The 11,783-nt window shown below is 38.6% G+C and overlaps 2 protein-coding genes across 2 annotated transcripts; both read left to right on the top strand.

The window, feature by feature from the left end:
- Window positions 1–273: 273 nt before the first annotated feature.
- LOC138884083 (uncharacterized) lies at window positions 274–1,233 on the top strand. The gene has a single exon (XM_070164826.1). It carries the CDS (start codon window positions 274–276, stop codon window positions 1,231–1,233), a length of 960 nt encoding a protein of 319 aa, XP_070020927.1.
- A 26-nt stretch (window positions 1,234–1,259) lies between these two features.
- On the top strand, window positions 1,260–1,664 carry LOC138884082 (uncharacterized). Its single transcript, XM_070164825.1, has one exon. It carries the CDS (start codon window positions 1,260–1,262, stop codon window positions 1,662–1,664), a length of 405 nt encoding a protein of 134 aa, XP_070020926.1.
- Window positions 1,665–11,783: the final 10,119 nt, after the last annotated feature.

Here is an 11,783-nt window from a genome sequence, read left to right as displayed (position 1 = left end):
ATTCTGAAAAAGTTTAAGATGCCCGATATTCCAAAGTATGATAGGACAACAAACCCACGAGATCATGTAAATGCATTTACAACTGGCGTGAAAGGCAACGACTTGACCAAGCAAGAAATTGAGTAGGTGCTGGTAAAATTTTTTGGTGAAACACTCACAAAAGCAGCACTAATATGATATTCTCTTTTACCAGAAAATTCTATTGATTCTTTTGCTGAGCTTGTAGATTTATTTATAAAAGCACACTCGGGATCTCAAAAAGTTGAAAAGAGGATGGAAGACATCTTCAAAATAAAACAAGGAGATACGGAGCTACTCAGGGAATTTGTGGATAGATTCCAACGTGAAAGGATGATGTTACCACGTTTACCTGATAATTGGGCGGCTATGGCGTTTGCAAGTAATCTAAATGAAAAAAGCTCAGAAGCCACAAAGAGACTCAAAGAAAGCTTACGAGAATTTCCTGCTACAACTTGGAATGATGTTTATAACAAGTATAGCACGAAGTTGCGTATAGAAGAAGATACTATCACTCAGTCGCGGGGAGATGAAAGAACAAGCTCGAGGCGACCAGAAATGGAAAAAAGATCTGGTAAGAACAGGTACAAGCCTTACATGGGACCAGTAGGACGGGATTCACGTTCTAAACAAGAAAACTCGAGGTACAGTTCTAGATTAAGAAATAGAGATGCAGGTTCATCATTTAGGTTTGGAAAGGAGCGAGATGTGCGGGATAGTAATACGAAGGCAAAGATTGGTGATTACAGTTTCAATGTTAGCACTTCTAAGCTAGTAGCTATTTTAAGAAGTATGGGGGATAAGGTATGGTGGCCAAAAGAAATGAGATCAAACCCTAGCAGAAGAAACCCAGATTTCTGGTGCGAGTTTCATAATGATCACAGTCACAAAACAGCAGAGTGTAGATTGCTACAAGGTGAAGTAGAGCACTTGTTAAAACAAGGTTATTTAACCGATTTGTTTAACGAGAAGGGTAAGCAGGTGTATATGAAGAATATACAGGAGCCACCAAAACCTTCTTCACTAAAAAGAACAGTTAATGTGATAAGCGGAGGATATGAGGTCAAAGGTGTAATGTATACATCTGCAAAAAAGATGTCAAAAGTCACAGTTACCCACGGAAAGCGAATTCGCCAAGTTTTAGAAGAAGACAACATAACGTTTGATGATGCAGATGCAAAAGGTGTAATGATCGACACAATGATGCACTGGTAATATCTTTACTTGTACATGATACTAATATGAAACGAGTTTTGGTTGATCCAGGTAGCTCTGTAAATATCATTCTTTTAAGAGTGGTAAACGAGATGCAAGCCGATGATAAATTGGTACTCAAAGCATGTACCTTATCTGGATTTGACAATTCAAGCATTGTTACAAAAGGGGAGATAATGCTCACGACATTCCCAGAAGGAGTAGTCAAAGATACAAAATTTCAAGTGATAGATACGGACATGGCGTATAATATGATTCTCGGCAGATCTTGGATTCATAAGATGGATATTGTTCCGTCTACTTTACATCAGGTTATTAAGGTCCCTTCACAATGGGGAATTAGACAAATTTGTGGCAATCAACAGGCCTCTAGAAGTATCAATTCAGTGGTGGATTCAAGAATAAAGAATGATGTTACAAACAAAAATTAGCAATTACAGAATTAAGTTGAGGATTTAGCACAGACCTCAACTGGAGATGGGCAAACAGATGTAGACTCAAGGCCTGATATCATTGAAAAGCCAGAAGAAAAAAAAACATCAAAACAATAATTGAAGAACTTGAAGCGATGTTGTTGTTTGTACATTGGCCGGACAGAAAAGTTTACATCGGAACTAACCTGAGCGCAGAGATGAAAGGTAAGTTAATTGAATTCTTAAAAATTAATGCAGACTGCTTTGCTTGGTCGCATTCAGATATGACAGGTATACCACCGGAGGTGATGACCCATAAGCTAAATAAAGACTCAACATATCCGCTTGTCAAGCATAAGAAAAAGGAAGCAAGGATCATTCAAAAATTAGGTAATTCATGATGAGGTACAAATGATTTTAAAAATCGGGTCTATCCGAGAGGTAAAATATCCTAATTGGTTAGCTAATACTGTCGTAGTGCCAAAAAAGAACGGTAAATGGCGAGTCTATGTAAACTATACTGACTTGAATAAAGCTTGCCCTAAAGATTCTTTTCCTTTACCGCACATAGATCAACTAATCGATGCTACTGCAGGACATGAATTGTTGAGTTTTTTAGATGCCTACTCAGGATATAATCAGATTAAAATGGATCCTTTAGATGAGGAAAAAACTTCCTTTATTACATACAGGGGGACTTATTGTTATAAAGTCATGCCTTTTTGTCTAAAGAATGCTGGAGCCACGTACCAGAGATTAGTAACAAAAATGTTTCAAGAACACTTGGGAAAAATTATGGAAGTTTACATTGATGACATGCTAGTCAAGTCAGCACATACGGGGGATCACTTCCAACATTTGTCAGATACATTTCAGATTCTACGCAAATTCAATATGAAGTTAAATCCCGAAAAGTGTGCATTCGGCGTGTCGTCAGGTAAGTTTTTAGGTTTCCTTATTTCTAACCGAGGAATTTAAGTGAACCCAGCATAGATTAAAGCCATTAAAGAAATACCGGACATACTCACGAGCAAAAAAGAGGTGCATAGGTTGACAGGTAGGATAGCAGCAATGGGGAGATTTATTTTTAAATTTTCGGAGAAGAGCTTTAAGTTCTTTTCAGTGTTGAAAAAGCAAAGCCATTTTGAGTGGACTGAGAAATGTCAACAAACACTCAAAAATCTAAAAACGTACTTGTCAAACCCTCCGTTGCTAGCTAAACCAAAGGATGGAGAAAGGCTACTTATCTATCTTGTTGTGTCAGAAATGGCGGTAAGTGCAGTGTTAGTTCAAGAATACAAAAGTAAACAATCTCCAATTTATTATGTTAGCAAATACTTGTTGGATGTTGAAACTCAATATCCTCATTTAGAAAAATGTGTTGTAGCACTAATCATGGCATCTAGAAAGTTGAGGCCTTATTTTCAATGTCACCCTCTCGATGTAGTGACCGCTTATCCCTTAAGAAATATATTGCATAAGCAAGAACTATCAGGTAGATTAGCCAAGTGGGTTATAGAACTAAGTGAATATGATATTACATATCAACCTAGAACTGCGATAAATTCACAGGTTTTAGCAGATTTTGTAGCAGACTTTAGCCCAGGAATAGTACCAGAAGCAGAAAAGGAACTGCAAGTATTCAATGGGTCTAATCCTGGTACATGTACCCTATTTACTGATGGCTCCTCGAATGTAAAAGGGGCGGGTTTAGGCATTGTTCTAATCCTACCTTGGGGAGAAACTATAAGGCAGGCAATAAAATGCTATCCCATTACTAACAATGAAGCAGAATATGAAGCTGTAATTGCAGGTATGGAATTGGCATGAGAGCTTGGAATAGTGCAGATTATAATCAAGAGCGACTCACAACTAGTAGTTAATCAAATGCAGGGGACTTATATAGCTAGAGAGGCTAGGATGCAGCAATATTTGGAAAAGGCACGAGACTTAATCAGACAATTCTAATTTTGGAAAATCGTGCAAATACCCAGAGAAGAAAATGCTGAAGAAGACACACTAGCTAATTTCGCATCCGCTGCAGCAGTAACAAATGAAGAAAATGCTTCTGTAATACATTTTTTTCATTTTGTACTCGATCAGGACAAAAATGAGGTAAATTTCGATAATTTAACTTGGGATTGGAGAAACGAGATCGTAAATTTTTTGCAGTACGTGATTCTACCTGAAGATAAGAAAAAGGCTCAGGCACTTCGACGAAAAGCTGCCCTTTATTGTTTGGATTAAGACAATTTATATCGAAAGATGTTCGGTGGACCTTTAGCGAGATGTCTCAGACCTTCTCAAATAGAGTATGTGATGAGAGAAGTACATGAGGGACACTGTGTAAATCATGCAAGAGGAAGATCCTTGGTAAAAAACTCTAATTAGAGCAGGATATTATTGGCCAAAAATGGAAGAAGATGCAGAAAGCTTTGTGGACAAATGTGACAAATGCCAATGATATGATAAAAATATGAATCGCCCAGTATAGTTATTACATCTGGTTATTGCACCATGTCCTTTTATGAAGTGGGGGAGCGGGATATCGTGGGTCCACTACCCCAAGCCAAAGGAAAGGTACAATTTTTACTAGTACTAATTGATTATTTTACCAAGTGGATAGAAGTTGGTACCTTCAAACAGGTGCGGGGAAAATTATAGACTTCGTTTGGCGAAACATCATATGTCGGTTTGGAGTACCAAAGGAAATTGTGTGTGACAATGGCCCGCAATTTATAGGTGCGAAAATCACAGAGTTCTTTCAGAGTTGGAAGATTAAAAGGATAACATCAACACCTTATCATCCGATGGCTAATAGACAAGCTGAATCAACAAACAAGGTTATTATTAATAGCTTGAAGAAAAGATTAGATGAGTCAAAAGGTAAGTGGCCAGAAGTGTTACTAGAAATCTTATGGGTTTACCGCACGACAACAAAAATAGGTACGGGAGAGACTCCATTCTCACTTGTGTATGGTGCTAAAGCCTTAATCCCAATTGAAATAGGTGAACCGAGTACGAGATACACCCAAGCAACCGTAGAATCAAATGAGGAAGAGATGCGAATAAATCTCGATTTGCTTAAAGAAAGGAGAGAAACAACTTTAATAAGGATGGCAGCGCAGAAGCAGATTATTGAGTGATATTACAATCGAAAGTTCATCTTAGGTACTTCAACATTGGGGACTTCGTACTCGCAAAAGTTTTTCAATCATCAAAAGTGGCCGATGTAGGAAAATTGAGCCCAAATTGAGAAGGACCTTACAGGATTCGAGGTATTTCTGGAAATGGCGCATATGAGTTAGAAACAATGGACGGAAAAGTACTCTCATCAAATTGTAATGTTGTTCATTTGAAAAAGTATTACTTCTAAAAGGGAAAACCCCTGATCAGGTATCATTTATGCAAGGTTTAGATTTATTCTTTTTTAATTATACTAATCATTTTAGATGATAGGCACAAAGCTAGCTCATACCAAATGATGATTTTAGACCTAAAAGACACGCGGGATGCAAAATCATCCCCGGTCTGGGTTGCAACCTTTCTGATGGAAATAAAAAGGATTAAGCAGTCATCATCTAAAATTGCACCTCCGAGTCCCATGTGTATTTTCCTTTTCAGGAAATGGACCAAATGGAAGGAATGATCAAGTGCTCGAGATTTCATACTTCAAAGCTCTAACACTTGGTGGACTATAAGTAGCAGGCAAAGAAGACTACAAGTCAAAGAAGTGTTACATCTCGCGTTTTGTAAGATAAAAGTTTCGTCTTCAGTTAATTGACGTAGACTCAGGGATGAGATCATCTTGACGTTAACGTATTTATGCTATTTATAACAAGCAATAAATAAGTGTCATGAAGGATAAAGAGTACACAAATTAAAGAAAACGAGTTTCGTTGAAAGTGACCAATTTGGGATAAAATACGGGTCGAGCGATAATACCCTATGATTATGAACGAGTACCATACAAGGTACCATATAACCACGGTAGTATAATGTATAAAGTATATTAAAAATAAGTAAAATTTTAAGCAATTTGTGGCAATTTTAAATTACGCGGGTAATTGGTTAATTATCGGGTAACGAAACATTACCCAATTAACTAATAAGCGGATAAACATTTATAAAAAAACACCCATCCAAAATGTGGCACAAAGCCACCATGACAAAAAATGACTCTTAAGTCATTATTGCCATGCGGCTACCTAAGATTACATTAAAAATCTAACCAAACTAAGACTTGAATATAAGTCTTACCAAATTAGGATCAAAACATTTCATAACTCATTTTGATATATCATCTTTCTTCAAGAAAAACGTTAGAAACAGAACCTAATACGTTTCATAACTCATTTTGATATATCATCTTTCTTCAAGAAAAACGTTAGAAACGGAAGCTAATTTTTGTTCCAAAAAGCTTCAAAAAAAGCAAAAGCTTCCAACGAGAATTTGTTGGAATAGTAGCAACGTGAAATTTTACGGTTCTAGAAAAGTACGTTGCAATCTTCGCCAAGAATAGTATACAGAGTTTTTCCTACTCCAGGTATGTTAAGGTCATCCCTTTTTCTTTTGGCATAGTCCAAATTATACAGAAGAAACGAGCAAATGCACAATTTCCATAAATTACTCTATTCGTAGAAATACTAGGGGTGTCTATATTCTTGATTCCCTATGAGAATTATTATTATCTTCTGTTCATGAGTCTCAGAATAATATACAGTTGAAAAAGTTTATCCGGAAGGAATATTAAGATTATTGCGTATTTTTCATGCATTTCACCTATTTATACATGTGTATTGACCCATGACCAGATGACGTTATATATGCGTATATATGTAAATATATGTATATGTGATATGGGAAAAGGTTACGGCATTATATACGCACCACCACCTGATCAGTTGGTATACGTTGATGATGTTTCCCACAGTGGCCGAGATGATATGATGGGATGCCCTCAGTGGCTTGATGATATTATGCACACCCGTACCTATGCATGGCACGACATTTATACGCACGTGAATGACATTATAAATGTTTCAGAATTTACAAAGTTATTAAGATTTAAGACGTGTTTCTTTCTCTGTTTCATCTATGTCTTTTACGTACTAATTTTCATGCCTTACATACTCAGTACATTTTTCGTACTGACGCCCTATTTCACGGGGCCTGTGTTTTATGCCCGCAGGTGCAAGTAGGCAAATTGATGGTCCCCCTTCTTAGGATCTCTGATCACCGAGAGTTGGCGTGCTCCACTTGATCCGGAGCCGCTTTTGATTTTGGTACGATATGTTTATATATATATATATATATATATTGGTATGACGTGGCTCAGTCTTGTATTTGTACAGTTATATTTCTATTAGAGGTCTGTAGATAGTATGTCTAGTTGGATGGTATATGACCTTGCCGGCTATCAGTTTTGAGATGTATAGTTGTCTATAGCAGCCTTGTCGGCTTGCCCTACGTATTTTACACGTATATGTTTGTATGCCTTTTTTGGTAGATTTCCTTCATGTATATTATTCTCGTAATTCAACAGTATTATTCAAGTTTATATCTTAGACGTATGATAAGGGGTGTTTGACAGGTATGACTCGGGCACCCGTCGCGGCCCATCGGTTTGGGTCGTGACAAAAGTGGTATCAGAGCAGTTCTTTCCTAGGGTCGTCTACAGACCGTGTCTAGTAGAGTCTTGTTTATGGGTGTGTTATGCACCACACTTATAGACAGGAGGCTACAGGACATATAGGATGTTATCTTCTCTTTTATTCTCAGATCGTGCGATACAAGAATTCATGTGTCACACCTCCTTTTTCCGCACCCGAGGGGGCGCAGGGGAGTTTTTCCAATTAAAGGACAATCGAAACGGGATTGGTTTATTTATTTCAGAGTCGCCACTTGGGAGATTTAGGGTGTCCCAAGTCACCAATTTTAATCCCGAATCGAGGAAAAGAATAATGACTCTATATTACAGTCTGCGTACCAGAAATCCGGATAAGGAATTCTGTTAACCCGAGAGAAGGTGTTAGGCATTCCCGAGTTCCGTGGTTCTAGCACGGTCGCTCAACTGTTATATTCGGCTTGTTTATCTGATGTTTAATACAATTATGAACCATGTGTAAATTTTATCTTTTAACCACTTTATTAATTATTATTATTAGGAATGTGAACGTCGCTTAAAACATGTCTTTGGACTGTGTCACATGAAATGCACCCACAATCCGGAACATATCTTATTTGACGTTTTGGGATTTGGATTTGGGTCGCATGAAATGCACACCCCAAGTTTAAAGAAAGTAAATTATTAAACACGCGCCTAAAAGACTATCGCGTTATTATTTTTGGGAAGGCCACGAAATTCACTAAGCGGCCCTCCTGAATTCTAAGTAATTTAAAACAAGTATTTACTGAGGGCCCCGCAATTTGTATTTTTATTCGGCGAGGCTCATCTCATTCTTATTTTTTAAAGGAATTTGCAACGTCATGGAAATGCATCTCGGGCCACCGAAAGCAGTAGATAATCCTAATTAATTAATGCTTGCAAGTTATTTTATGACAGAATTCGGAAATGCTAAAATCAGGAACAAGGCTGCGCGCACAGTCAGTCGAATAAGTAGTCATGGGCCCAAATTCGACCCATGCGTGATGGGCCAAACCTGGGCCACTGCTTGCTCGAAGCAGGCCGGCTAGGCCTGTTTTGGTCTGAACTCGACCTTTACGGGGTTGATATTGCAAGTTTGGTATTCTTCGTCTTAACAGGTGGTTTACTAGTTATATGAGACCATCAATCCGGAAAAAAAGAAGAACTTAGTCCAGGATGTACAGTGTTCATACTTGGTATACATATCAACATATACTGCAAAGTAAACTAGAATCTGAAATGCAACATATCTCATTGAACATATTATCACCTATCAGCATACATGTGTAAACTACCATTTAGCTAACTTATATTAATATACATTAGGCATATAGGCTGCTTCGATTGTCAATACAAGAATGAAAATTATCATACAATACATGACATCTAATATAACAGTATATATATGAAAATCAACTTCAAGTCTTTTTCCTTTCTTTTGCATTCATGCTCAATGTTCTAATTACATTTGATAGTGCCTTGGTTGTGTACCTGATGTAGAGGAACAGAAGAAGAAGGAAAAGGGTCAGCTGAGTAGCACACAGCAAACAACAGCAATCAGCAGATTCACAGCAACAACACAGCAACAAACAACCAGCCAATAATGATGAAGCTCAGCAAAGAGTCGAACAACAAATGGACAATCCCAGTAAAACAGAGTAGGAAATAACAGCCCAGAATGTTGAATGTAACAGCAACAGAAATCCAATGATCCCAGAAAAACAGAGTGGGGAACAACAGAGATAGCAGAGTGTTCAATGCAGCAAACACTAACAGTTCAACAAACAACACACAGCTCAGTCAATGCAGACGACAGAACTTGGCCAAGGCAGCTTGACCAATATGAGTTCTTATTCAACTTTCAGATGGTGTTTAGTTACTAAAAGTTCAACCTTCAACTTTAGGACTAAAAATTTCAGCCTTTTTTCTCTTTTCTGAAGACTAAAAGTCCAGCCCCAGACTCCAAACTCTAGCCCTGTTTAAGTTATCAAATGGCCTATTTATAGGCCAAATGCACTAGTGCAGCTGAGCTGCCTCTCCTGCCAATTGGCAGAATACCCATACCCTTTAAACCCATCCCTAAGCATCTTTGGTGCCAGCCCCTTTTGTTCCCCACGCCTGGTTTTGTTTAATCAGGAGTTATGGGCATCATTTTATTATTCAATTTAAGCCCCATACCCTTGTGTCTTGTTCCCCATTGGTATTAGTTTAATCCTAAATTAGTACCCTACTTGTCAGCCCATTTATACTAATCTTTTCTGTCTTTTTCAACACCCCAGAATGCCCTTGTTAACCCTGGATTATTACTGCCCTGCCTATTGCAGCATCAGGGCACTTTGGGCTTTGAACATTCGATTTCAGAACTGCCCCAACCTGGCCTTTAATTGTTTACAATGTAGTTACAAACTACCATTCATGGGTAATGCCCAACATTCAAATCACAATACAGGCTCATTAGTCATGCGACATTATTAGCTCCTTCGATTCATTAGTTATAGAAAACTAATCGACGACATTTGTCGAGTCGACTATACTAATTATAGCAGGTAATAATCAGTCGCTCGCATAAACAATACGTTCAGGGACCTAAGGGGTATCAGACAACTTTTGTTAAATTACTGGGCCTATATGAATTAGTTCATTTGACGACTAATCTAACTGACGATCATGTTTATCACAGAGTGTATTCAGAACAAACAGAAGACAATCGACCAAATAAAAGGCCTTTAACAGAGATGGGAGAAATCCGAATGAAAAATAACAACATAACAAACAAACACAACGGAACATGCTGACAACTTAGTTAGAACTAAAACAAAAGAAAGGAAAACTTACTGAAAGAGTTTGAAATCAAAGCGGACCCAAATCAGACTCAACTTCGAACTCTTGAGGCCGAACAAACTTTAATCAGGGTGTTCTCATATGAGAACACCTTGATTAAGGTCTATTAGACCTCAAACCCTTGTCCAGACTGGCCGGATTTCCCAGGTGCATGTATTCTAAAGTCTGGATTTCCAGATCTGATTTTTAGGGAGTTGTGGGTAGATTCGGACCAAACCAAGCTTGGTTTGGTCACGAGGAAGGTCAGGGGAGTGTCTGGTATGAAGATGGGGTAACTTGGCATAGGTCCGGGTTCGACTCAAATCTTCAAATGAAGATTCGAGACGAACGAAAGTGATTCGAGGCAAATGGATAGTAGATCCATGTTCAGGAGAGTGAGGGGGTCTTAGGGTGTTCAGGAGGTGGTCACCGGCGTTCGTGCCGCCGGCTTTAATGGCGAAGGAGACTAGGGCGGCTGCTAGGGTTCGGGGGGTTTCAGGTTTGAGTTTGGGGACGATGAAGGGTGGGGTTGGTATAGGGGGTGCGGGGTATGATAGGGGGCTTATATACTGGGAAGCTGATTGGATCTGAGCCGTTAGATCAGATGATCTCAACGGCTTAGATCTGATGCTGAGAAATGAGACGGGGTCGTTTGATAGTTAAACGGGGTCGTTTGGTTTAAGTGAGGGGTTGGGTCGGATTGGTTCCTGGGTCGGGTTTTGAACGGGTTACTGATAGTGATCCTGGACCGTTGGATTGGATTGATCGGAACGGCTGAGATGAGTCGCCCTTGAAACGACGTAGTATGAGTATTGAACTACGTCGTTTTGATAACTGGTGAATGGGTCTTGGGCTGGCTGACTTGGACTGGGTCTGAGTGCTGGTTTGGGCCTGCTTTGTTTTATTTCTTCTTTGGCCCAAACCGATTTTCTTTCACTCTTTGCTTTTTTTTTTCTTTTTTTTTTCTTTTAAACAAAAATGAGATAACAATAAAATAGTGAAAATAAAATCAACAACACTGTAACATTTCCACATAATTATCACAAAAGTAAGTTAAATCACAACCTAGAACGAACGACGCACATATATTTATATATTTTTTGAATTTTCTTTTAACGACACATATTTTGTATTTTGTTTGATAATGACTAGATGCAAAATGGACAGACTCACAAACGACTAACAAATCATGTCACGGAAAGACCGAAAAATTGTACAGCGAAGCCTTTTGCCACTATTTTTATTTTCTTTTGGAGCGATTGTCCGTGAAGCAAAAATCACGTGCTTACAGCTGCCCCTCTTTGCACGAAGACACGAAGGGTTTTCGCGCGAAGATAAAGCGAGCGATTTTTGCCCGTCCGAATACTCCGTGTGAAGCATTTTTGAAAAAGATTTGACCGAACCTTTGCTTCAGAGGTTTCCTACATATCCTGGGCTGAAACAGGAATCAGGTCAATGTAGTTCGGGAAATTTTGGTAGCTGGGACTACCGTGTGACTGTAGTGTTTGCTGTTGTTGTGCGCTGTTGTATGCTGCTGTAGGATGCTACTGCTCAACCGATCTCCCTATTACATTGCTCTAAAAGGAAAACAAGAAGCTAAGCTAAACTGAGGATCCTGAAATCTCATCCATCTTCAACTTGTTCTTGCTGCTTTGCTTTCTTGTCGGCTA

Source organism: Nicotiana sylvestris, chromosome 12, assembly GCF_000393655.2.
Source record: "Nicotiana sylvestris chromosome 12, ASM39365v2, whole genome shotgun sequence".
Lineage (NCBI taxonomy): Eukaryota > Viridiplantae > Streptophyta > Magnoliopsida > Solanales > Solanaceae > Nicotiana > Nicotiana sylvestris.
The sequence above is the reverse complement of the archived record's forward strand: the minus strand, read 5'-3'. Positions and strand labels throughout refer to the sequence as shown.

Excerpts from the sequence above, each read along its gene's own strand:
- LOC138884083 (XM_070164826.1), top strand. The coding sequence starts at position 274 with ATGGAAGACATCTTCAAAATAAAACAAGGAGATACGGAGCTACTCAGG.
- LOC138884082 (XM_070164825.1), top strand. The coding sequence starts at position 1,260 with ATGAAACGAGTTTTGGTTGATCCAGGTAGCTCTGTAAATATCATTCTT.